The 26,843-nt window shown below is 39.4% G+C and overlaps 2 protein-coding genes across 32 annotated transcripts in view; both read left to right on the top strand.

Moving 5' to 3' along the window:
- DBF4 (DBF4-CDC7 kinase regulatory subunit) overlaps nucleotides 1–3,791 on the top strand; it is a 36,327-nt gene extending 32,536 nt beyond the window's left edge. For both annotated transcript variants that reach the window (XM_072784315.1, XM_072784316.1), the window contains exons 11-12: nucleotides 330–454; nucleotides 2,585–3,791. In XM_072784315.1, the coding sequence (XP_072640416.1) occupies nucleotides 330–454; nucleotides 2,585–3,578 (1,119 nt within the window). In that variant the 3' untranslated portion in view covers nucleotides 3,579–3,791. The remainder of the gene's footprint in view (nucleotides 1–329; nucleotides 455–2,584) is intronic.
- A 12,227-nt stretch (nucleotides 3,792–16,018) lies between these two features.
- The window catches only part of ADAM22 (ADAM metallopeptidase domain 22), a 224,622-nt gene continuing 213,797 nt past the window's right edge, over nucleotides 16,019–26,843 (top strand). For 15 of the 30 annotated variants that reach the window (XR_012011081.1, XM_072784300.1, XM_072784296.1 and 12 more), the window contains exon 1: nucleotides 16,465–17,077. Coding sequence is in view for 29 of the 30 variants with exons in the window: in XM_072784300.1 (XP_072640401.1) it covers nucleotides 16,643–17,077 (435 nt within the window). In the remaining variant the exon portion in view is untranslated. The other 15 variants (XM_072784298.1, XM_072784292.1, XM_072784304.1 and 12 more) reach the window with 10 other exon arrangements.

Genomic DNA, 26,843 nt, shown 5'->3' with positions numbered 1-26,843 from the left:
ATTTAATATTTTATAAGCCCTACTATATTTAGGGGTAATTGTATAAGGATAAAATAAAGGGGAAGAATTTCTCAATATTAGCACACTGTAAATTTTAAATGTTACTGTTGTATTTGCCCATCTTTATCTTCATTTTCTGATGTAGTTTATTCGTTGGCAATTCCATTTAAACCACAAATTTACTTAACATTCTTTGAAGTTCGAGTAAGGGACATTTCTTTAGAGTAGTTATTAGAAATCCAGTTTTAGGAGCATGAAAATATTAGAAAACTTGAACAAAAAGAAATCTATTGGCTTTAATATATGACTTATATGCTTTTTTGTTTCAGCATCTTCTAAGTGAACAACACAGAAACTTTGCACAGAGTAATCACTATCAAGTTGTTGATGATATTGTATCTAAGTTAATTTTTGACTTTGTGGAATATGAAAGGGACATGCCTAAAAAGAAAAGGTAATTTATCAACCTAAGTTTTAAATTGTACTGGCATATTAAACAATTTCATTAAACTAAAAATAATCCAAAGTTTTCTGTTCTTAAGAAGAAGAATAATAAATTTTCAGAATGTGAAGAACTGATTACTTCTTTTCTCTCCATTCCCACCACCCCTTCTCCACTACCAAAAGTGCTTCTTTTAGATTAAGGTTTTCATCTTAATGTTAGAGTCTAAAAAACCAGACAGTAAATATTTTAGTTTTTGAACCATAACATCTTTCTTTCACTACTTAGCTTTTTGTCATTGTACAACGAAAGCAGCTTCAGACAATGTGTAAATGAAGAGATGTGGCTGTGTTCCAATAAAACTTCAGATTTAGTCCATATCTTATTTAGTTTATTAGCTTCTGGTTTAGGACCATAAAGTTTACCGACTACGTGAACTAAAAAAACTAGAATTTTTAGTTAATCTTAAGGAGTTTAAATAAACTTCCTCTACTTAACCTCTTGTAGGTCTTCTTTATACTTTCACTGAATACATTTTACTTAAGTTCTACTTGCCGATAATACTTACTAATGGTTCTGACAGGACTTTTAAGTGTGAATATAGTGCTGTTCATTGATAGTTTACTGCACATTGACTAAATGATCCTGGTTAGATTGTCCCTATAAATCCAAAATTTAAAAAAATTCTTTTAAATGCTAAAATTGATAACTCATTAGGTTATTCAGCCCTTATATCTGTTTTTATTTATTTATTTTTTTAATATTATTTATTCATGAGAGACACAGAGAGAGATAGAGAGGCAGAGACACAGGCAGAGGGAGAAGCAGGCTCCGTGCAGGAAGCCTGACATGGGATTCCATCCTGGGTCTCCAGGATCGTGCCCTGGGCGGAAGGCAGGCACCAAACCACTGAGTCACCCGGGCTGCCCCATTATATCTGTTTTTAGACTAATCTTAAGGCATAAGGAAGATTAGAAAATAGGATACCAAGGTACAGCTTTTGAAAATTAACTGGGAAGTCTTGGCTTATATCTAGGTAGAACAGTTTCTAAACTTCATATTTCTGTAGCATTCAGAATGGTTTTTCATGGGTGACTTAATAATACGATATTTGGAGAGGAGGCATATTTTCAACTATTAAAACTATATCGGCTACTGTAAGAATATAAAATGCCCTAAAAATTTAATCTGCAAAATTCTGAACTAGTACTTGGATATAAGCTGGTTTTTCCTTAATTATATTATCTGCACAATTTTTATCTGTATACAAGTCACCTAAACATCTTTAGACATTAAACACCTAAAGCAGTATTGGACTAGTATTTTCAATTTTTAATACTCCCATTTGTTCAAGAGGAATCTTAAGTGAAAGTATAAACAAATATAAAAGGGTCCATGCTGGTTTTGAAGAGGCAGACTGAATTCTGTATTTCTCTAGTGTTATCTGTGATACGTATAACATAAAAACATCGGTAGTGAGCTGGTAATATGTAATTTAGGATTGTGTAATACAAACTACCATATCAAGAATATTAAGAGACTCCATGAAGAAGAGATTTTCAGGTCAAATACACATGTGAAATTTCAGGATTACTATTTTTGTCATTTATAGAGTATCTTGGTGTCTTTACACCAAGTTCCTGGCTTGATTTGTTCTTATATATTTAGTACTTAAATATAAATAAGTGAGTATATGTTTCTGCCCTATCTCCCAATAAATACTCATATTTTACATTGTTAAGTAAAAAGACAATATTGATATAAATGAAAGCATAGAAGTTAGGATATTTTTCAGGATGAAAATAAAATTGAGAGCAGAACCAAATCCCTTTACTGTCCTCTTTCTTTGAATTACATGGTGGAAGTAGTTTTAAACAACACATTTAAGATACTGGTTACCTCTGAGAGGAAGGGGAAGAAAATGGATGAGAATAGGGGGTACACTAGAGTTTTCAGCTGTGTCTATAAAACTTTAGTACTTGAAAAACATCTGAAGCAAATTCAGCTAACTACTAAGATTTCTTTATTTTTAGCATATTTTCTAAGTTAAGTAGGTTTCATAAATAGTTTTAAAAGATTTTTAATTTGACTTTTAAAATCTCAGGAATTTCTTATAGCAGTTTTTTCTTTTTGTTTTTAAAGAATAAAATACAGCATTGGATCCCTTTCACCTATTACAGCAAGTGTCCTGAGAAAGTCTGAACCAAAAGAAAAGCTAGAATCACAACATATTTCTCAGAAAGACTTCAAGGAAAATAACGTGCAGGTAATTGAGCAGCGTTTCCTGTATAAAGAAATCCAGGAACCTGAACAGAAGTTTGTGTTTATTTCAGAATGTGTCCCCTCCCCTTCAAGTGAATTGAGAAGACTGGATGAGAAAGTAACTAGTAAATGTTCTACGTTAAATCCAGCTGAAGATGACATAGGACAAAATTTTACACATCTGCCTCTGCATAAAAATAAACAGGAATGCATTCTTGACGTTTCTAAACATAAATTAATGACAAATGAAAAGGACTTAAAAGAACTAAGGGTAGATCATTGTCCACGTAGGCTGCAGACCTCTGTAAAAGTTTCTAATGTCAGTAGTATGGATAATACTGCATCTCAACCAAAACAAAAGTCAGATACTGTGCTTTTTTCAGCAAAGGATCTGAAGGAAAAGGACCTTCATTCAATATTTGGTCATGATTCTGGTCGGTTAGCAGTAAACAGTTTACAGGAGCACCTAACAATTCGGGCAAAGACTCCATCCCGAAGTCCCCCTGAGGAGCCCAATGAATGCAACTTCAGCAATATGGATGGTTTACAAACTTCTGGTATGATCCATCGGAAAGTGAAAATATTATTAGGAAGAAATAAAAAAGAAAATCTGGAACCAAATGTGGAATTAGATAAGAAAAGAACTGAATTTGTTATTACACAAGAAAGAAACAGAATTTGTAGTTCACCAGTACAATCTCTACTAGACTTGTTTCAGACTAGTGAAGAGAAGTCAGAATTTTTGGGTTTCACAAGCTATACCGAAAACAGTGGTATATGTGATGTTTTTGATATTTGGGAAGAAGACAATTCAAATAATTTGTTGTCAATGTTTTTCTCTTCCCCTTCAACTTCTACATTTACTGGCTTTTAGACTAAAAAGTAAATACCTTCAGAAAGTGATGAAGATCATATTCTTGAAATTTTTATAAATATGTGTAAAAATACTTAGTTTTTTTTTCTTTTTTGTCAACTTTGTTTACAGAACCAAGTGTAAATGTTAACAATAAAGATGATGTTTGCATTTTTCTACAGAATTGAATACCTATTATAAAAAAATCGTAGAATAAACTTGTGGTTCGTTTTACATACTATGTTTTAAGAATTATGAATAGTAATTGTTAAATGTTACTGAAAACTAATTTCAAGTGAAATTTTGGGAATATACCAATATTTAGTATTATAAATTTGGATATAATCTAATTCTTTCTAAAGTATTAAAGTAGATTCTCATAATAACATGGGAATATTGCTTTTAAAAATCTAATTTTCATACAAAAGGAAAAAATTAATTTTTCTGTTTGGGTTCTGGAAATCTTTAGTATTTGATATTTGACCTAGTTGGACCATGCTGGTGTGTTGGCACTGAGAGAGTTAGGTTATTTGCAGGGGTAAATAGAAGCCATAAAGGAAAAACTTAGCCAGATTACTAAATGGAACAAAACAATTTTTCCACTATTCTTAATTATTTACCTTTAGAAATAAATTCTTCCAAAAATGACTCATCCCTTAATTTGGGTCAGGAAATGAAAGAGGGAGGATAGCATTTAACTCTAAATGAAAGTATTGAAACATATATGAAGATTGCTTCTGATCAGGCACTTGGCAAGTCAGTAACTTAGAGAATTTTCAAATATAAGAGAAATTTCAACTTACCTTTAGATAGTAGAGGCATTTGCCTTTGAGTGTGTTCTTACAGGGGTGAGACATTTACAGCTGACATTTTTCAGAATCAAAGTTGGTACCATTGAATATTACATAAATATAGTATTAAAAATTAACTGATTACCCGTCATAATTTTTTGAAATCCTGTATGGCTCCCAGCGTATTAGTTCATATGTTTTGTTGTATGTATTTTGACTGTTTGGAAGTCTCAGTGAGAAATACTAGCTTTTCAACAATTTTACTGGTAATACTAGTACATTAAGTAGGGTCACTGAAATGTTTGTTTGTTTGTTTGTTTTTCTTTTTAAAGATTTATTTATTTATCCATGAGAGAGACACAGAGGCAGAGACATAGGCCAGAGGAGAAGCAGGCTCCCTGTGGGGACCCTGATGCAGGACTTGATCCCGAAATCCTGAGATGACACCCTGAGCTGAAGGCTGATGCTCAACCGCTGAGCCACCCAGGTGTCCCTGAAATGTTCTTTACAGTGCATTTATGCAAACCTCGTTTCCATTGTATAATTACTATACCATTTTCTATCACAAATCCATGTGTGTATATGTAAATCTATGTCACATTTTACAGACAGCTTCTAAAAACCTAGATGCAACTGGGGGAAATTATTTGTAGAAGGTATTTTCCCCCTTATTTTTCCTGATAATTGAGAGGTATTTAAACTTGCACTATGATCCTTGCTCCAAATAGTTTCTTTGGTTTGCAGTTGGCACTGTTTGCCTTAGTTGTATTTAATGTGGTGTAAAAGATTTAAACTCAAGACCTTCCCACCCAGTAGTTAAGAGTTGTTAAACTTTATTTTCACACTATTTTTAAGAACTATTTTAAACACTGGACTTGAAAACACCTTCACCCAAGATCTTCATAATAAATATTTTACATTTTAAAAAATGCTTAAATTTCAGTTGGTGGTAGCAGGATCACTATGTAGAATTTGTATGGATTGTGTTATGCACATGGGTGTCCAACCAAGCAGGAGATGGTAGGTAGTAATTCAGCCTCCAGTGCTCAGTAAGTACTGTGCCCTGGCAAATGAAGTTGCATCCACGTAGAGGCATAAATACTTTTTAATTTTTTCCAAGGCACAGGGGCACCTGGTCAAGGTGCCTTTCGGGTTGTGTTTACCTAAGCACTTAGTTTGGTTCCCAGATTTGTTCACAAAAGGACACAATCTTTAATGTAGCAAGGCATCTTCAGAAGTCAAGCTTCAAAGATCCTCAGCAGAGTAAAAAGAAAACTTGGTTTGCTTGATAGAAAGTGACAAGCTCTGCCAAAAGCGTCTAGACAAACAAATCCCAGCAAGCGCATGATAGGTTTTCTTTGATAACAAGAGCATTGAAGTGGAAAGGTGTTAAGAAAAAAAAGGCACCCTAATTAACTCAGCTGTGGGCAACTGACAGTGTAGCAAAGTTGGTGGCTTTTTTTCCAGGAGTAGCTACAAAGTGGCAGTGAAGACAATGTGGCTTTGTGTTTCAAAATGAATGTTTATTTTTCTAAGGTAGTAAGTTGTAGCAGAGGTATATTATACATGTCAGTAGAGTATTTTAAATGATGTGGCTCAGTGGTTTAGCGCCGCCTTCAGCCTGGGGCATGACCCTGGAGACCTGGGATCAAGTCCCACATCGGGCTCCCTACCTGGCGCCTGCTTCGTCTGCCTGTGTCTCTGCCTCTCCTCTGTGTCTCTCATGAATAAATAAAATCTTTTTTAAAAAATATTTTAAATGGTTTTTGAAGCCAATACCTTTTTTGAATAATGTAGATTAGTATATTAAAATAATTTATGGAACCATATGTAGATGTTATTAATCCTAATGTTAAACTTTGCAGAGAATTTTGATGAGTGTCAGGACAAAATCTATCTAGTTTTATTTTTTTATTTTATTTTTTTAAAACTTTTATTTATTTATGATAGTCACACACAGAGAGAGAGAGAGGCAGAGACACAGGCAGAGGGAGAAGCAGGCTCCATGCACCGGAAGCCCGACGTGGGATTCGATCCTGGATCCCCAGGATCGCGCCCTGGGCCAAAGGCAGGCGCTAAACCGCTGCGCCACCCAGGGATCCCACTATCTAGTTTTAAAAGGAATAGGAAAGATGATGTTATATATAACACTTTAAAACCACTGAGCTTGAATCCTTATTTCTGGAAATATGAGATTATATGCTATCAGATAAAAATTAAAGTTTTTAAAAAACACTTTGGTGCTAGGATGGATGTGTAGTTAATACTATTCTATCCAAAGAATATAATAAATGTATTTAAATATAAGTTTCTATAAATCCAGTTTGGTGAATGTGAGACAAAAGAAAATTTTGTTTCACTTCAGTTAGGAATCATTCCAATGCCATGTTTCACTAGTAGAATGTAAAGTAAGGATGATATTTCCCCTCCCAAAAGAGATGGAAAGACTTTTTTTAACTTTTTTTTTTTTTTTTTTTTTTTTTATGATAGTTGCACAGAGAGAGAGAGAGGCAGAGGCAGAGACACAGGCAGAGGGAGAAGCAGGCTTCATGCACCGGGAGCCCGACGTGGGATTCGATCCTGGGTCTCCAGGATCGCGCCCTGGGCCAAAGGCAGGCGCTAAACCGCTGCACCACCCAGGGATCCCCTTTTTTTAACTTTTTATAGTAGGCTTCATGCTTAGCATGGAACCTAATGTGGGGCTTGAACTCACAACCCTGAGATCAAGACCTGAGCCAAGATCAAGAGACAGATGCTTAACTGACCTAGCCACCCAGGCACCCTGGAGATGGAAATATTTTTAAGAGTAATGTAAACTAAACCCTCACTGGTCTAGTGAGATCTTAAATCATGGAATTGCCAGGTTAAAAAGGTCTGAAAGAATGCTGGTTACATAATAGGTTGCTCAAGAGATATTGAGGCCAAATTACCTTAGATATCAGCCACTTAATAGACTTGCTGGTGTTGAAGTCTTTGCTATGACCAATAATGTATGAGCCAAATGCTGTGATTACATTATTTGTCATGGAGAGTGGGGCAGGGATTGAGAAGGAATGGCATAGTATAAAAACTAGATCAAATGAAAGAGCAGTCTAGCCTTTTAGCTGCATTAGTTGGAGTGTTAAATGCTGTTACACAAAAAGTAATACAGCGTTTATGTTTCCACAAATTCCAACCAAAAAGCCTTTTGCATAAAGAGGCAGTATTATGCCCACCTACATGACTATACAGACTAGTAATTTTGCACATGTCAGGTTGAAAAGCAAAACTTAGACTCTGGCAAACAAGGGCCATTAATGAGCATTAATTTTGTAAGCAATATTAGAAGGAAGTAGCCTCCTTAAAATACCATGCAAAAAAATAGGAAAAATCTAGGAAGAGCACTGGGCAATTAACAATGCAAAAAGAATCTGATAAAATGTGTTACTTGAGCAAGAAAAACGTACTCCAGTTTTGAACACTGGGAGAATAGTGTGGGCCCAAAACAATAAGCTTTGAATAGTAAGAACCAGATTAAGACAAACAGCCGTGTCTATTAAAAGATGCCACAATTCCTTTGTGAAGAAAGAAAGTGGAAATTATCAAAGTCCCTCAAAGTTTATTTCATTTGGTTGTGCTTAAGTGTATAGTAAATTGCAATTTAGTTTATGTTAACTGTGCCTAGTATGATCAACTTGCCATCTATTGTGCTTGACTGGTCTCGACAGATTGTGCCATGTCAGTGTAGGTGTTTTCTGGCAGGTTGAGTATTTGGCAACAGCAGAAACTTCAGCTTCGGTAAATAGGAACTCATGCTAACAAGCTTGTCCGGTACTTTTTTTCCTGCCACCATAATCCTTTTGCTCATGTACCCATTGTGCCAGCATTGGGGTGGCATTAACATGTGATATGAAGATGCTTACACTTCATGCCCACCCCCATATACCATCTGCCATTACCCCTTGTACTAAGTCTTCAGATCTTTTTCTTTCCACATCCCTTAACAGCCAGCCATGTCATTTCTCACTGCTCAGCAGTCCATATATGTTCTAAACTTGGGCCAGTTCTCTTCCCATACAAAGGCAATGATCAGAGGTATACCACTCGAAGCTCTGCCTATGAGGAAGATTCTCTTGTGACTGACTGGCTTTCAGTGCCACCACTGAGTGGAGCTGTATGGCAGCTACCATATATGTTCAGTCTACACCCAGAGAAGCAACTAATCCCCTGACTTAAGTTTGGTGTTTTCCTCCTAGTTCATCTGATCAAGGGGATGCAACCTGAGGGAGAGGAACTGAGGCAATAGTAATGGATGACATGGGGCCCTGGGCTCCCTGCTTATTTCTTGAGCTCTTTGGTCTTGCTCTAGCTCCATCCTGGATATGCCGATTCCAGCTTACGATGGGTTATTGGTGCACCTGCCCCATCTGATGAGAGGTCTGATAGAACTTCAGCTTATGACTGGCAATTGTGACCACATGACGGTTTTTGCCCCACAGACCGGCTCTTCGTCTCCCATGTGTCATTTCATACAACAAACTATTTTTGTTTTTCCAAAAGTACCTAGTTCTCCACTGAAGATGGCATAGCCTTACTCTAAGCCTCCAGAGAAAGTTGTCAGTTCCCTATTGGGGTTTTCCATAAAGTCCAGTTTTCCTACCACTGATACCTCTCAAGTCTTTGAACCTGCCAGGTTATGTGACTGCAGAGTTATTTTTTGCTCACAGCTGGCAGCCTTTCATACCTTGGGTGGAAGCAGTACTCCCATTTGGAATATACTCCCTCCAGAATCTGAAGAGGCTTACCAGCATTATATTTCCTTCATTATTTGGGAAGTTCAGGATGCAATAATTTGTTTTACCTTGAATGGGATGTCCTGTCATACCCTTGACCACTGGAACTCTAAAAATGTTATTGATGTGACAAGTCCCTGAATCTTCTTAGGGTACATCTCTCACCTGCTAGAGGACATGTGCCTAACCAAAATTTCCAACTTCTTATTCATATGGTCTGATAAACATTATAGCATCAATATAATGGATTAACATGATGTTCTCAATGGCAACCTCTTCAAATTATAACAAAGGGCAAGTAAAATGTGTACTGTAATCTTTTCCATGTGCATGCAGTCTGTTCCTGATTTTTTAATTTTTTTTTTCCTGACTGGGATGGAAAACTATGCATCCACCCAAACAATAGCTGTATATCATGTACTTGAGGTGTTCATTTGCAAAGAAAACGATATCACATCTGGCACTGCATCTGCAGTGCAGGCTACACTTAGTGCAGTTTGTGGCAGTCTAGTGTTTATAATGCAGATGAAGAGGATGGAAATCAACCGTCTTTAGATGTATAACAGAGGATTAATTTCCTCCATCACCATTCCCCCAGATTAAGATTTTATTTTTGATGTATTACTTGGGCTTGGCTAAGAAAGGCAGTTTCAGATACTCACTTGGTCTTTTCTTTTTTCTTTCTTCTTTTCAATTTCTATTTCTGTGTCAATTTTTTCTTTTCTTTTCTTTTGGTCTTGTCCACTATGATTCTTACCCTTTAGGTCAGAGATACAAGGTGGATGATTTACTATTTTCTAATGAAACATTCAGAGGCTAAGCAAATGACATTGCTGACCCATTCTTAGCCAAAGCTTGGCCAGGACTCCATTTAACCTGGCTCCCATATGCCCCACCATAATAGGTGCTTGGAGTCCCAGGTATCACTGGCAGTTCAGAACCTGCATCCAACAGTTATTTGGGTATTCTTACCCCTTTCCCCTGTGCAGTTACCCAGGTAAATGGAGGTAAGTCCCTTTAGGGAAGAGCTAAGGGAATCGTTACCATGTGTATGTGTACTTGACATGTGATGCTGGGTCCTTCTCCTGGGGACATGATTTTTTCTTTAGTTGGTGGTTTTTGAGTTGAAAAACTGACTCAAGTCTGGAAATAGAGGATCATAATTCTTGTTTCAAGCAATTTCCCTCAGCCTCCTGAGGCTGATTTTAATGGTGCAAGTTGAAAAATGACTTTGTTATTGTCCATACATTTTGCTTTTTAAAAAGATTTATTTATTTATTTATTTATTTATTTATTTATTTATTATTTATTTATTTATTTATTCATGAGAGACACAGAGGCAGAGACATAAGCAGAGGGAGAAGCAGGCCCCCTGTGGGGAACCCAGTATGGGACTCCGTCCCAGGACTCCAGAATCACGCTGAAGGCAGACGCCCAACCACTGAGCCACCCAGGCGTCCCTACATTTTGCTTCTAAAGGAAGCATGTTCTATTAACCACCTCCACAATTCTTGATATTAACTACCTGGCATTAGTCTTGGGAATACTTTTTTGATTTGACACCAGAACAAAGGCAACAAAAATAAACAAGCAGGACTGTATCAATCTAAAAAAACTTGCACAGCAAAGGAAACCATCAACAAAATGAAAAGACAACCTACCAAGTGGGAGGAAATATTTGCAAATCATATTCTGATAAGGGGTTAATATCCAGAATATATAACTAAGTCCTACAAATCAATAGCAAAACAATTTGATTAAAAACTCGGTAGAGGGGATCCCTGGGTGGCGCAGCGGTTTGGCGCCTGCCTTTGGCCCAGGGCGCGATCCTGGTAGACCCGGGATCGAATCCCACATCGGGCTCCCGGTGCATGGAGCCTGCTTCTCCCTCTGCCTGTGTCTCTGCGCCTCTCTCTCTCTCTGTGACTATCATAAATAAATAAAAATTAAAAACAAAAAAAAACAAAACAAAACAAAAAACTCGGTAGACGGCAGCTCTGGTGGCTCAGCGGTTTAGCGCCGCCTTCAGTCCGGGGTGTGATCCTGGAGACCTGGGATCGAGTCCCACATCAGGCTCCCTGCATGGAGCCTGCTTCTCCCTCTGCCTGTGTCTCTGCCTGTGTGTGTGTGTGTATGTCTATGAATAAATAAATTAAAAAAAAAAAAAAAAAACAAAAAAACTGGGTAGAGGGGCAGCTCCAGTGGCCAGTGGTTTAGCACTGTCTTTGGCCTGGGGTGTGATCCTGGAGACCTGGGATCGAGTTCCACGTTGGGTTCCCTGTGTGGAACCTGCTTCTCCCTCTGCCTGTGTCTCTGCCCCCACCCCTCTCTCTCTGTGCCTGTCATGAATAGATAAATAAAATCTTAAAATAAAATAAAATAAAATAAAAACTGGGTACAGGAACTGAATAGAAAATTTTCCAAAGAACACACACAATTTATTTACCTCTGTGAATAAAACTTTAAGACTGTACAGCAGAAATTGGATATGCTCATTCTGACATTAAAACAAAAGTTGTTGGGCAGCCTGGGGGTTTTAGCGATTTAGCGCCGCCTTTGACCCGGGTGTGATCCTGAAGACCTGGGATCGAGTTCCGCATCAGACTCCTTGCATGGAGCCTGCTTCTCCCTCTGCCTGTGTCTCTGCCTCTATCTCTCTGTGTGTCTCTCATGAATGAATAAAATCTTTAAAAAACAAAAACAAAACAACAAAAAAAACCCACAAAAGTTTTCTGGGGCTCCTGGGTGGCTCAGTCAGTTAAGCGTCTGTCTGCCTTTGGCTCAAGTCATGATCCTAGGGTCCTATGTTAGGCTCTCTGCTCAGCAGGGAGTCTGCTTCTCCCTCTCTCTCTCTGCCTGCTGCTCTGCCTACTTGTATGCTCACTCACTCTCTGTCAAATAAATAAATCTTTTAAAACTAACAAAAGTTTTCCTAATATTACAACTTACTTGCATTTGCACACTAAAGAACTAAGCTGTCTAAGAGGCTATGTACAAAACTAACAGAAATACCAAGAAACCACTCAAGGATCTTGATGATGACATAAGGATCGGTTTGAACTTGATCTGTGAATCCAGACTCCAGAAGTACAAGTGGCCCTATAAATCAGAGTTAACATAAAGGGGCAAAAAAACTATGGCTTTAGTTTTCTCTAACTTTCTAACTCCTAACTCTTGGTGTTAAGACTGGCAGGGCTGGGGCATATGGGCTTCCTCCAAAACTACTGCACTCTCATGTTCATTTACTGCAGTATTATTCACAATAGCCAAGATATAGAAATAACCTAAATGTCCATCAACAGATGAATGGATAAAGAAGATATGGTATATGCATACAATTGAAAATTAGTCAGCCCTGGGCAGCCCGGGTGGCACAGCAGTTTAGCTCTGCCTTCAACCCAGGGTGTGATCCTGGAGACCCGGGATCGAGTCCCACATCAGGCTCCCTGCATGGAGCCTGCTTCTCCCTCTGCCTGTGTCTCTGCCTCTCTCCCTCTCTCTCTCTCTCTCTCTCTGTCATGAATAAATAAATAAAATCTTAAAAAAAAAAAAAAGAAAAAGAAAATTAGCCTTAAGAAAGAAGGAATCCTGCCACATAGATGACACTTGAGGGCATTTTAGTAGGTGAAATAAGCCAGGCAGACAAACACAAATACTGCACGGCATCACTTATATGTGGACTCTAAAGAAAAAAAAAAGTCGAACTTACAGAATAAAGAATAGAAAATTGGTTGTTAGGCCTGAGAGGTGCGGGTAATAAGGAATGGTTGGTAATGGTACAAACTTTTAATTATAAGATGAATAATATCTGGGGATCCCTGGGTGGCTCAGTGGTTTAGCGTCTGCCTTCCGCCTAGGGTGTGATCCCGGAGTCCTGGGATCGAACTCCGTATCGGCTTTCTGCATGGAGCCTGCTTCTCCCTCTGCCTGTGTCTCTGCCTCTCTATCTCTGTGTCTCTAATGAATAAATAAATTTAAAAATCTTAAAAAAAAGATGAATAATATCTGAGAATCAGTGTAAAAAAACATGGTGACTATATTTGATAACACTGTGTTAACTGATTAAAATTTGCTAATAGAACTTAAATGTTCCCATCCCCCCCAAAAAATATATGTGAGGTGATGAATGTGTTAATTAACTAGATGGGAATCAAAAAATTCACTAAAAACCATATAATATCAAATATAAGTACATAGAAAATAGGCAAGATGTGGCCAGAAGCACATTACTATAAAGAGATTCAAAGGACTTTCTCTCCGTATAGGATGAGTACCTTTGTTCTGAAATGTCATGGAGACAACTTTACTCCTGCCCCTCCCCACCACAACACATGCCTTGGAGAAACTGTGTAGTTCATAGCACAGGTATCTTCTCATTTACTTCGCCTCTCAGGATGTCCATTCTGTGCCAAGAAGATGAAGTTATTTAAAGGCATGTATTTATTCATTAAAATAATGTGTAAACCCTATGGACTTTTGCAATTCCTCATTCTGGTATCTGTTTTAGAGAAATGCTCACAACAGATGCACAGTGAGGCATTGCTTATAACAGTAAGAGACCCTTAAGTAAAAAATATGGAGTATACTTAGAACAGCACAATATTTATAAAACCCGTAAAATTAATTATTCCAAATAAGAGAATTGAGTTAAGAATTTAGGTCTATTATGTAGATGATGAAGATAATCGGCTTTTCCAGGCTCTTGGGTGGTTGTTTTTTGTTTTTTAAGATTTATCTATTTTAGGGATCCCTGGGTGGCGCAGCGGTGTGGCGCCTGCCTTTGGCCCAGGGCGCGATCCCGGAGACCCGGGATCGAGTCCCACATTGGGTTCCCGGTGCATGGAGCCTGCTTCTCCCTCTGCCTGTGTCTCTGCCTCTCTCTCTCTCTTTCTGTGTGACTATCATATATAAATAAAAATTAAAAAAAAAAGATTTATCTATTTTAGAGAGAGAGAGAAAAAGAGTGTAAGCTGGGGGGAGTACCTCTCCTCTCTACTGTTTGCTTATAAAACTATGTCTAAGTTGTATTTAATTATGAACACCACACTTTAGCTGGGACATTGACATATTGGAGTGTATTTTCAAATCATCATGATGGAAACCTGAAAACATGTCACAAGATGCAGAGGTAAAGTTTTTTTCCACTGGGGAAAGAAAAAACATCTCCACAGAGCATCATATGTAATATTCTTCTGCATGCTTTATAAGACCAGAATTGGGATGGAGGCTACAAAAACACAGTTTTGACCAGGGAACAGTGGGAAAAGACTCAGATCTGAAAGCAAGATATCCAGCCTACTCTATAACTAGCTATGGGACCTTAGGAAAAGTCCTTTAAATTCTCTAAACCAATAGAGCTGTCTGGGATGGAAATGTTCTATATTTCTATACTGTACTGTACAGTAGCTGCTAGTCACAGGCAGTATAGAAATGTGTCTAATGTGACTGAGGAAGTGAATTCTAAGTTGTTTACTCTGGGACGCCTGGGTGACTCAGCACCTGAGTGGCTGCCTTCAGCTCAGGGTGTGATCCCTGTCCTGGGATGGAGTCCTGCATTGGGATTCCTGCAGGGAGCCTGCTTCTCTCTCTGTGTGTCTTTCATGAATAAATAAAATCTTAAAAAAAAAAAAAAAAAAGGAATCTGGTATCAGAATTTCCCAAGAAACTCTTTAAAAAATGTATTTACTTTTACTTAATTCAAATTTAAGTAGCTACAAGCAGCCAGTGGTTGCAGTATTTGCAAGATGCATGTTTGAGCCTGAATTTCCTCCTCTCTGAAATGGGAATACTACGTATCCAATTGCTGATCCAAAGTTCAAACGGCATTAAACGTGACCTCAGAAAAACTGTATATTACGCAAGTGTTAATTATGGTGATAATTATTGTATGACTGTCTTATCCTCAAGAGTTTCTAACGGTTGGAATTAGAGAAAAAATGGAATCAGCAGCCTGGGAAGATAGAGTTCCTCCAGTCTGGTTTTCACAAAGAAGAGGGTCAAGGGCAAGACGGGAGAGTAGAGTACAGATCCAGCCTAATAGAGATTTGAGGTGAATAGTAAGTTCTCTCTGTTCCATCCATCAGCAGCAAAAGTACTTAAGTTGAAATGATAAAACGTGAAGCCTGTTAGGTCCAATGGTCTTGTATCCCTGGCTGCAGCTGAGTCAAATTTCCCTATAAGAGAAACACTGCTACTCAGAACAAAATTGTCCTTTATAGCAGCCCCCATCAGAGGTTAGGATAGTTCCTTCAGGGTTCCAAAAGGCAGAGATCAGAGATAGTTCCTTCAGGGTTCTCCTTCAGGCAGAGATCAGAGAAAGAACAAAACATCCTGGACACTCGGGCTAAATCCAAGACCCCCTTCCAGTGTCTGCGTAGACCTTCGCGATGTTCTCCTTCCATGACTCGCCGGGCCGAGTTAGTGATCCTCCTCTAAGCATTGCCAGGGCACGTTCACACTGTAAGGTAAACAACGGCGTTTATCCTAAGAGCACGCACGTGCTTCTTACACTTGGTGTTGTGCACGGTGGTGTCCTCGTGAGCCACTGGGCACACAGTAGGTCCTCCATCAGCATTTGATGAATGGTTAATTTGCCATGCAGCTGACAATAATTTAAGGAACTACTGAATCTGGAAAACCTTATTACGGTTCTTTGCGGACGCACAGAGGGAAGATACCGGCTCTCGCAGCTGCACAGTTGGGACGCTTCGGTGCCCAGGAGGCCCGGCAGCGATGACCTCTCTTCTGCCCTCCCCGCCCCCTTCTTCCGGCTCTAGAGGACCTCGAGGTCACGAGGTCGCGACAGTCCGCACCGTCGTGGAGACGAGCGGGACGCGGGGAAAGAACTACATTTCCCAGCTGACTCTCCGGCGCGCGCCCCTGCCCGCGCGCGGGGGGCGAGTGCACCAGGCGCTCGCTCCCTGCTGAGCGCTCGTCGCCCGCCGGAGTCTTTGCCATGGGATGAGGTGGGAGGCGCTAGAAACCACTTAGCTACAGCCAACCGCCCAATGCAGCACTCGCTCGCTCCCCCCGCCAGCGGAAGCGCCCGCGGAGCACAATGCAGCACTGAGGCAGCGCCGCGGCGGAGGCTGCAGCGCCACGGCCGCCGCAGCACCGGCCGGGACTGGGAGGGGGCGGCCGAGGCGAGCCGGGGGGCGCGGGCCCCGGGAGCCGGACCCTGCTGCAGGGGCATGAGGAGCTGAGCGTCTGGAGCGAGGCGGGCTGACGGCAGCACCATGCAGGCGGCGGCGGCGGCGGCGGCCGCGTCCGTGCCCTTCCTGCTGCTCTGCGCCCTGGGGACCTGCCCCCCGGCGCGCTGCGGCCGGGCAGGTAAGTTCGCCTCCCTCTGTGGCTTCGGGACGTACCATTTTCCAGGAGTCTTTGCAGACCTCTAGCGCGCTGGAGACGGCCGTCCCCGTTTCCCGAGTGCGCGGGGAGATTTTTTTTATTTGGAAGGGTGGTGAGAAGTGAAGCAAAAATACATGTGTGGGGGCGCGCGGATGCCTTAGAAGCCCTCGGTCAAATGCCTGTTTTTCCTCTTCTGAAGAAGAGGAATGCGGAGGATGGGAAAGGGGTGCTGTGCCTCTGGGCCCGATCCTGGGTGATCTCAGATGAGCTGGTCCAGGGCTCTTCGGCTGGCGTCCCTGCGTCTTCCCCAGACAGGGACGCGGAGGGAGGGGGCGGCGGGATTTGCATCGCCGAGACGTCGGACCGCGGGAGGGAAGAGTCCGTGTGGGTCAGGGTCATTATCTTCCCCTTGTCTCCCCACTCCCTCCGTACCCTTCTGCTGCCTGGAGGAGACGCCTCGTTGACGGAGCTGGAGAGGAGGGACGAAAACCGCTTCCTGGAGCGCCAGAGCATCGTGCCGCTCCGGCTCCTCTACCGCTCGGGCGGCGACGACGAAACTGGACACGACGCGCTCGACACGCGGGTGCGGGGCCACGCCGCCGGCGGGCAGGTGAGCGGCGCGGTCGGGGCGGGGGCGGGGGCGGGGGCTGGGCGCGGCCTGGCCCCCCCTACCGCGCGTTTGCTCTCCGTCGCCCTGGAGATGCAGCGTCTTCGCTGAAACGAGCGCAGTCCTCTTGCGAGACATACATGGCGCTCTCTGCAAAAAAGAAGGGAGTGGGGGGAGCCAACCCCCCCAAAGAACCACAGGCCGGAGCTTTGCTGGAGCGGAGTTTGGGCGGGATGTCTTCGGCAGTGGCAGTGCGGCATTCTGAGCGCAGGGGTGGACACCCTCTCCCCTCTGTCGGGCAGGAGCCGGGCTTAGGCAAGAAGGGTTATAGGCTTTGGATAGGATTTGTATCACCATTATTGTGGTGCTTGTTTTAATCCTCGAAAAGACTTCATACGTGATTTCAACCAAGGTTAGTACTGTAGGAAAAAAAAAAAAATCAAGAGACAGACCTAGAAATCCCTAACTAAAACTGTGAAAATAAGCTAAACTGCAGTGTTCTCAACTCACTCAGTTTCTGGACACCAGAGATGGACCCATTCACCTCCACTTCTCAGAAAAGGCGTCTCCTCCCCCATTTCTTCTTTGGTAGCAATCCTTTAGTGTAATTTGAACCGTGTTGTTTACTGGACATTTATAAACTATGTTTAAGAAATACTCTTTAAGTTTACCGTCTACCCACATTTAGATCAATATCACGCATCCAGAGCTAATGCCTGAAAACTATTTTGAACTTACTTGCTAAGATAGGTAATTATTTCCGGCTCTGTGAGCAATTTTTATATTCACATACATCAATCAACCTGGCAAAACAGTCCATTGACCTCTAAGTACATATTGTGGTAGGACTTGCTCATGTGGTTGAAAATGTAAACTTTGCTAATCTAAAGGCTGGTTGAACATTTTCACATGTGTAAATATTTTTATTAATACTATAAGATGTGCGGTCTTAAAAAAAAAAAAAAAGGGATGCCTGGGTGGCTCTGCGGCTGAGCGTCTGTCTTTGGCTCAGGGCATGATCCTGGAGTCCAAGGATCGAGTCCCGCATTGGGCTCTCTCCAAGGAGCTTGCTTCTCCCTCTATCTCTCTGCCTCTCTCTGTATGTCTCTCATGAATAAATAAATAAATAAAAATCTTTAAAAAAGCTGTACATTGATGCTGTGATAGTTATGGCATTTGATCTATATGTATAAAATATGTAAAAATAGAAAAATGCCATCTGTGTTTGTAGCCAAGGGCTTAGCTCTGTTGAAATTTTCATATAAGAAATTAATTTAAAGGGCTACAGTAATATCCTTCAAAGTTTGATTATGGTAGTAGAAAATCTAATGTGTCAAATTTTAATGAAGGATTCCATTATTTAATTTAATGTTTGATAAATACCTATTTTCCTTACATTTTGACTTGTTTTCATAGTAAAACTCAAGAATCAAAGGGCACTTTTATTTTTCAGTGAGAATTATTTCTGTGGAGGAATATTCTCTCACACATTTACAACTTTTGATTATGAAAAATTTCAAGCATTCACAAAATAGATTATAATGAACCCCCACCTTCAATAATTAGTGACTCATAGCCAGTTTTGTTTCATTTATCTCCTACCTATTTTCTTCCCTTCTTGTATTATTTTGAAGCAAATCATATGATTTCATTCATAAAAACTTTGTACTTTCAAAAAGATTCTTTCAAAAAATGTAACCATATTATACCTAATGTATAAATGTATATTATATATATAAATATGTTGTATGTGAGTATATTTGATAAATATATATAAATGTAATACACATTTATATTGGAGTTTGTTTAATCCAAGATCCAAATCATGTCTATAGATGGCAATTAATTTTTTGAGTCTATTTGTTTTTTTAAAGATCTGTTTATTTATTCATGAGAGACACAGACTGTGAGAGGCAGAGACACGGGCAGAGGGAGAAGCAGTCTCCTCGCAGGGAGCCTGATGCGGAACTTGATCCGGGATCCTGGGATCAGGACCTGAGCCAAAGGCAGGCGCCCAACCGCTGAGCCACCCAGGCGTCCCTTTGAGTTTCTGTAGTTTTTCCCTCTCTATTTCCTTGATTTTTTTTTTTTCCTTGCAATTTATTCATTGAAGATAGGGGGGTCTTTCATCCTGTAGTTTCCCAGTCCGAATTTTTGCTGAGAGAGTCAGTACATTAAATCACAAAAACTTTCTTGGAGAGAAAGGGCAACAGAAGGAAGTAGAAATGAAGAAAAAGAAAACTGCAGAATTGAACCTGGAAACTCCAAGTCTCTGCCTGGTGCTGGTGGTGTCTTTAGGTACCCTCTGCCCTTTACTGTGTTAGTGAAAGACCACCATCTTTGGCCAGTTTCCTTCTTTCCATTTATGGAGCACTACTCTGGCAGTTTTTGGATCATAGGCTTTTCCACTTGGGGCAGAAGATACTTTGGGTCTGTGCAATTTCTGTTTATTACAATAAAAAACCTCACAGTTGAGAAGAATGGCTTCTGGTGAGGAGTAGATAAACTGGTAGAATTAGGTTGAACAGTTGAAGAGATTACTCACATCAGGATTGAAAGTGAAGATACTGTCTTATCATCAAAGTAATATTTTAAATATATGTGTATTTTTTTTTTAGAGAGAGAGAGAGAGAGAGAGAGAGAGAGAGAGATTCTGCTCATGAGTATGCAAGTGAGGGGGAGGGACAGAGAGAGATGAGAGAATCTCAAGCAGGCTCCATGCCCCAGCACAGAGCCCTTTGTGGGCTTCATCTCACAACCCTGAGATCATGACCTGAGCTGAAATCAAGAGTCAGACGCTTAACGTACTGAGCCACTCAGGTGCCCCTCATCAAAGTAATTATTATCTCAGTGCCTGGCCCCTGTGAGGTACACTCAGTGCATCTGGTTGGATGTCTGGATTAGCTGGGAGACTGTTGCTGTTTACCATGCATTTTAAACTACAGTTAGAGATTGCTGACTACTAGGTCTGAATCTGGCAGTTACAGTTGTTAAGACTTAATTGCCAAATGCCAAATTTTCCTATGATTAGGGAACTAAGTTTTCCTCCATTTTTGGTTTCATTGAGGACTGACATTGGACCTAAAAACTCAAGGTGATTATATATGGCCCTTATTATTTCTTGGTAATTACATAGGTAAAATTATGGCATCTTAGCTACCCATAGATATTTTTAGCAATTTCCTTTCTTCTTCAGGAATAAAATTGGGATGCCTTTCTATCATTTCACAAAACTCTCATATTCATTTGTTGATTTGTGTATTTAAAAGGCATTTATTTAGTTGAGCTCATACTGTGTATCAATTTTTGTACAAGGCTCTGGGGATTTAGAGATAAAAGACACAGTTCAAGCCTTTAAGGAATTTATAGACAAGTGGAAAGATGTATGAATGGATAAGCAGTTATCCTCTGCCCTTCTGTGTGATTTTCTGGAGGTGATCACAGGAAGCTATGGAAGCAGAGAAAACACAGTATTTAACCCAGGTGAGCAGTCAGGGGGCTCTATCTGGGGAGGTGCTATCTTAGCTGTGGTTTGAAGGTAAGTAGGAATTGGCCAGATTAAGAAAAGATGATGGGCGTATCAAATCAAAGGGGCACTAAGTAGATGGACGTATAGGGAGCAGGACACATTTTTGTTAAGTGCACATAGTTAAGATTTAAGGTACAGATGAGCCAAAACAGGAAAGCAGAGAGTAGATTCTGCAGTACCTTTATGATTTTTGGAGGAATTTGGTTTGTCCTGGGAGCAATTGAAGGACTTGAGGAAGAAGAATTAACTGACCAAATTCATAATATTGAGGGATAATCCTAATTGTTAAAAATGAATAATTTTAATTTCAAAGAGTAAGTGAAAGTGGTTGTTCACTTTTGTTCATTGGTCAATGCTAATTCACATACTCATTAAGCTTCACAAGAGTTTAGTTACTAAATATATGGAAAATACTGTATAAATGAGCTTATAAAGCACTTAGAACAATGCTGGGTATATTGTAAGCACTATATGAGTTTTTGTTAAATAACATTTACTCCCTCAGGCCGTTCGAGTACTATTTAGAAATTTTATGACATCACTTTAATGCAAAAACGGTGCCCTAATTATCCGAATTTAACACATTCCCAGAAGTAAGTTACAATTACTAAAATTTACATAACTAAGTGGAATCTAACAGTCCTAGAGGTGGAAGAGACCTCGCAGGTCATGTAACCTAATTCAGGAACTACTTCTTACCTAGTAAGATAAAGCCATTGACCTAGAGTAAGGAAACCAGGAATATATTATTTAATGTTTCAAAAAGCTCACAAGAACTATTATGGTATAAAACACCTTAATTTTACTCTTAATGTGTCCTAGTTTCAATTTTCAGTCACTAGGTAGAGAAGATTACTTATGGGGGGCACCTGGGTGGCTCAGTGGTTGAGCATCTGCCTTTGGCTCAGGTCATGATCCCAGGGTCCTGGGATCGAGTGCCACATCGGGCTCCCTGCAGGAAGCCTGTTTCTCCCTCGGCCTGTGTCTCTGCCTCTCTCTCTGTGTCTCTCATGAATAAATAAATCTTTTTAAAAAAAAGAATACTTACATGTTTGGTACGTTTGGAAGAGATTTTTCTTTTGCTTTTAGGGAAATATGGATAATTTGGTGTGAAATAATAATTCTGTTGATAATAGTCCATATGATAAAAGATTTCTTTACTACATGGCCAGTTACTTGAATGCATACTTTATTTTTATCCCAAGGTTAGGAAAGGTTATTTTGCCATAAAGTTCCAGAAATGATAGTCAAAGAAAGTATATTTGATTGTGGATAACCTTGCTGTCCTCAGGGTTGTCTACTTAGTCTAAAGTAATTTCAGTCCTGTAAATAGCACTCAGAACTAGAGTATTCAAATTATTCTTCTTCTGACTTGAAGTTATTTGTGCTGAAGGAATTGTGTGTTTGTGGATAAATGGATAAAATGTTTTCAATTGGGGATCTATATGGGCAACATAGTACATACTGAGCCTTAGTGATGGTTTCATACTGATAATCACTTAATTGCTATTTTTAAGAAAAAGCACCTAATGGCTACTTTTAAAAAATTATTGCTAGCCAAGCATGACATTTACTGTAGCATCAAAAATAGGTTACTAGGTGGTTTATTTTGATGTGTGTTCATCTCATAGATTTTCAGTTTTTCATCCAGTTGATTATATTTCTCTACAAGTAGCAGAATTTATTTTTGTCAGAAGTCTTTGCTGTCATTGAATAGATAGGCTACTTACTTCTCTCTTTCCTGATAGTGTTGTAGCTTCTCAAGTAGTCAGGTACCAAAAACAGATCTATAATTTATCATAGTTTTGATAATCAGTAATGCAAGATGGCAAGTTAGTGTGCTCCATTTTTATGAATATATTTATACATATGCCTAAGCATGCATGAGCTGTACTTAAAATTGTGCTGTTTCACTTGGGAGCACTGAGTCAGCTTCACGGTAAATTGTCTGTGGGACTGCTTTGCTTCTCTGGCGGAAAAGGGCTCCTAGGAATTACAGCTTTGGAAGTCTTTTGCAAGGTTAGCACAAACAATTTTTTTCTTCTTAATGTGCATTTGTTAAACCTAAGTAGCTCAATATTGATAAAGTTTTGCCACCAATCAAAACTTTGTTTGCTGCTATAAATAGGAAGGAAACATTTTCCAGCATATTTTTATTCTCCTACCAGCATTCATCTCTTAAAATTGAATAGTTAAAAGAAAATGATATTGAGGATTGTTGGAGTTTTCTTTAAGTCTTGGTTTTACTCTATGAGATCCCAATTTGTTTATATGTTTTGGGCATCTTTGAAGTTCTGTTTAATGATCTCACAGTGTATGAAAAGAACCCATCTTTCATCACTTGTTTACAGCTATACCTGGAAAACTATGAATGACTCTAAGAGCTTATGGGTTGATAAAAATCATTCTCAGTTGTATTTGCTTTCTCAAATTTCAAAGAATACCAAGAGTTCTATCATTTTTAATGAAGGGGCACTTCCTAAAAGTACATGGACAGAGGCCTGCTTTCTTGTCATGGCTCATTGAGAGCAAGAATCTGTAAGGTCAGTGTACTCAAATAAGGCCACATCTATCATTACGTTTCATGGATAAGATCCAAATGGAAAAGGATGTTAATTAAAGGAGGAAGGAGAGCAGTAGAGATAGGAACATTAAGTAGAATGGTGAGGAGGAAGGAAATAGAAAACAGGAAAAGAGAGAAGTGCTTATAGTACTTTTATCATTTATGTTATAATAGACACTAAAATACTTAATATACAGTAACTTATGCGGTTACTTTTTATGTGTGCAGCACTTCTTGGTATATGGTACACATTAATTCACTGCAGTCCCGTAAGAATCATATGACCGGTAATACCAGCTATAAGACCACAAAGCTGGTAAGTAGCTGAGAAGGGATTTGAATCCTGGCACTTTAACTCCACTGCACTGGCTCTGCTTAACCTCAGTGCTTAACTGGCCTTATGGTAGGAGGCCCAGAACATTTATTTAGATGTCATTCAATGGCAGTGAGGTCAAAGATTTCTTATATTTGTCCCATTGGAAGTATATATTTCTTGCAACTTGCAGAACACAGGAGGAATGCATCATATCTACTAACTTGAAAATGACTACATAGGGGCAGCCCTGGGTTCAGCGGTTTAGTGCCACCTTCAGCCCAGGGCGTGATCCTGGAGACCTGGGATCGAGTCCTGCATCGGGCTCCCTGCATGGAGCCTGCTTCTCCCTCTGCCTGTCTCTTTCTCTCTCTCTCTCTCTATATATATATATATGTCTATCATGAATAAATAAATCTTTTTAAAAAATAAATGTTAAGTATCTTTATGTAGTCGTTTTTTTTTTTTTTTAAGATTTTATTTATTTATTCATGAGAGACAGAGAGAGAAAGAGGCAGAGACACAGGAGGAGGGAGAAGCAGGCTCCATGCTGGGAGCCCGACGTGGGACTCGATTCCGTGACTCCAGGATTGCGCCCTGGGCCAAAGGCAGGCGCCAAACCGCTGAGCCACTCAGGGATCCCCAAGATACTTATATTTAAAAGGTGAAAAACACCTCTTGAAGGGCCAGTATTCTGTTTTGGAATCAGATATGTATACTTATTGTTATATCTTTCTTTGTAAATTGAAGATTTTTTTTTTTTGTAAATTGAAGATTTTAATATTCATCAGTCAATACTAAAATTATGTATACCCTTTTGTGATCAAAGTTGCATAAAACAGAAACTTTAAATGCTAAACGGGGATCCATATTCCTTTCTTCAGAAGAAAAGAGACAGAATATCTTTTGTTGCTTCCTAGAGCAAGTAGCTCCACAGTCCCAAATGTCAAAGCCTTCAGCTGAAAGAGATACATAATCAGTAATAACCAAAATGATAGCTTCTTTGAACATCTAGTTGGATGTGTTTACTTAGGTAATAAAAGCCCTAGAAAGCAAATATTGAGGGAAAGAATTGAAAAATAAGAATTATTTTTAATATTAATATACCATATACAAGGTGCTGTGCTGAGTGATTTATGTGTTATCTTTTATTATGAAGGAGATATTATATCCATTTTATCACTGAGGCTACTGAGACTTTAGGAAGCTAATTAACCTGCCCAGGGTCATATAACCAATAAGCAGTAGAGTTGAGAAAAGAATTCTCAAAGAAAATGTTAGAGATCCAAGTAAAATAATCCTTTTGTAATATATACTGCTTATTTAACATTTAACCCATTCATCTTTGTGTTGGAGTCAACCCAACATTTCTTTAAGAACTCTTGGTCCTGCTCAAGTCTACTCTATTGCTAACTTCATTCAGGGGTGAATTGATGTCATCTTTAATGCTTATTTTGTGTCATCATTTTGAGAAATGGGTATAATTTCTACTTCTACCTCAGATATTCTTTAACCGCATAGAAATATTTGAATCTGCATCTAAATGTCAGCAGAGAATATCTGTACTCTGAGTACCTGTTGGAGTTTTATCTGCCAGAAGCTTACTTACAAGAAATTCTTTATGGGGTAAAAAAAGAGAAACTGTTTATGGGGAATTATCCTCTATTCCTCCATAGAATGCTGGCCTCACCTACTGAGATTCTGAGGTGAGAGTATTTTTTAAAAAAATCTCCCCAGTGGATTTCCAGTTTGTACGCAGGGTTGAGGAGCTCTGTGTATCCTTAAGTTTAAGAGATTTTTTTTTTTGTCTTAAATCTTTTTGGATTTAAGTTAGTCATAAGAGTTTCATATCTGAATCAGTATCAGTTTTCTCATTTGCATCCCTGAACTCTTCAATAGTTTACCAGACTTTTTCTAAAGGATATTTTGAAGGATATTGTAAGTAATCTTCCTGAGAATTCAATTACAGTATTAGTTGAAGTCTTGGGGAACTTTATGGATGGTGCCAGATCAGTCATGTAATTGTTTCTTTCCTTGAGTTGGATGCTAGTAGTTTAGAGGCAAATTGTGCTGTCCTCCAAAGCCAAAGTCACAGCATGAGTTTTCCTTCCAGCTTCATCCGAGCTCATCAGTGTACTCTGCATCATCCCCATTTCAGCTCAAGTCATCCGAAGTATCCTTTGACTTGGGATACTTTATCAATATGAAAAGTCATATCTGTACACATTTTCATTATGCATGCTATACTTAGATTAAAATATTCAAGCATAGGGGATCCCTGGGTGGCGCAGCGGTTTAGCGCCTGCCTTTGGCCCAGGGCGCGATCCTGGAGACCCAGGATCGAATCCCAGGTCGGGCTCCCGGTGCATGGAGCCTGCTTCTCCCTCTGCCTGTGTCTCTGCCTCTGTCTCTCTCTCTCTCTCTCTCTGTGTGACTATCATAAATAATAAATAAAAATTAAAAAAAATATTCAAGCATAGAAAAAGTAATTTCAGGTTTCCTCCATCTACTTTTCTGAAGAATTCCTACCCACTCCCTCTTCTCACAGCATGTTACATTGTTGTCTTCTTAGTACTTGCCAGCACTTGCCATCCTTTTTTTTTTTTTCTTTAAAGCATTTTTTTTACTTATTTTGGCGGGGGGTGGGGGGGGTGGTGGTATGAGTGAATGCTAGCAGGAAGGGGCAGAGGGAGAGGGAGAAAGAATCTGAAACAGACTCCACACTGAGCGAGGAGCCCCACATGCTGGTCTGTCCCATAATCATCAGATCATACCCTGAACCGAAATTAAGAGTTAGACTCTTAACCAACTAAGCCACCCAGGCACCCCTTCATGACCTTTTTTTTAATGTTTGACTTATTCATTGTCTTTCTTCCAGTGTACCATCACTAAAATATAAAACTATGAGAATAGTGATCTTGTCTGTTTGTTCACGACATCTCCACTGCTAGCACAGGGTAGGTACTTAATAAATATTTCTTGAAGTTTCCTTTCTCCCCAGTTTCCTCATCTGCTTAAAATTTGTATTTTATTGTGTAAGTGTTCATGTAAACATCCCGAAGTCCTCTTTGGTACTGGATAGGATATAAAAGAATGAATATATGGATTAATTTTAGTCTTCAGATATTGAATTTATAGCCTCTTTGGATAATTATAATTATTTTACACATGATTAAAATAGAGTTCAATGTGCTGTATTTTTATTGTTTTACTTATTTTTCAATGTGTTATGTTTTAAAAAATACAAATACTTCATATATGAAAAAATGATTTTAGACTTCTAGTGGTCCTTTATTTCGAATTTCATCATTTGATTTGCTTTTAAGATCAAAATCTGTTTTGTTTTTCCTAGAACAGACTATTA

This window comes from Canis lupus, chromosome 18 (genome assembly GCF_048164855.1).
Source record: "Canis lupus baileyi chromosome 18, mCanLup2.hap1, whole genome shotgun sequence".
Taxonomy (NCBI): Eukaryota; Metazoa; Chordata; class Mammalia; order Carnivora; family Canidae; genus Canis; species Canis lupus.
The sequence above is the reverse complement of the archived record's forward strand: the minus strand, read 5'-3'. Positions and strand labels throughout refer to the sequence as shown.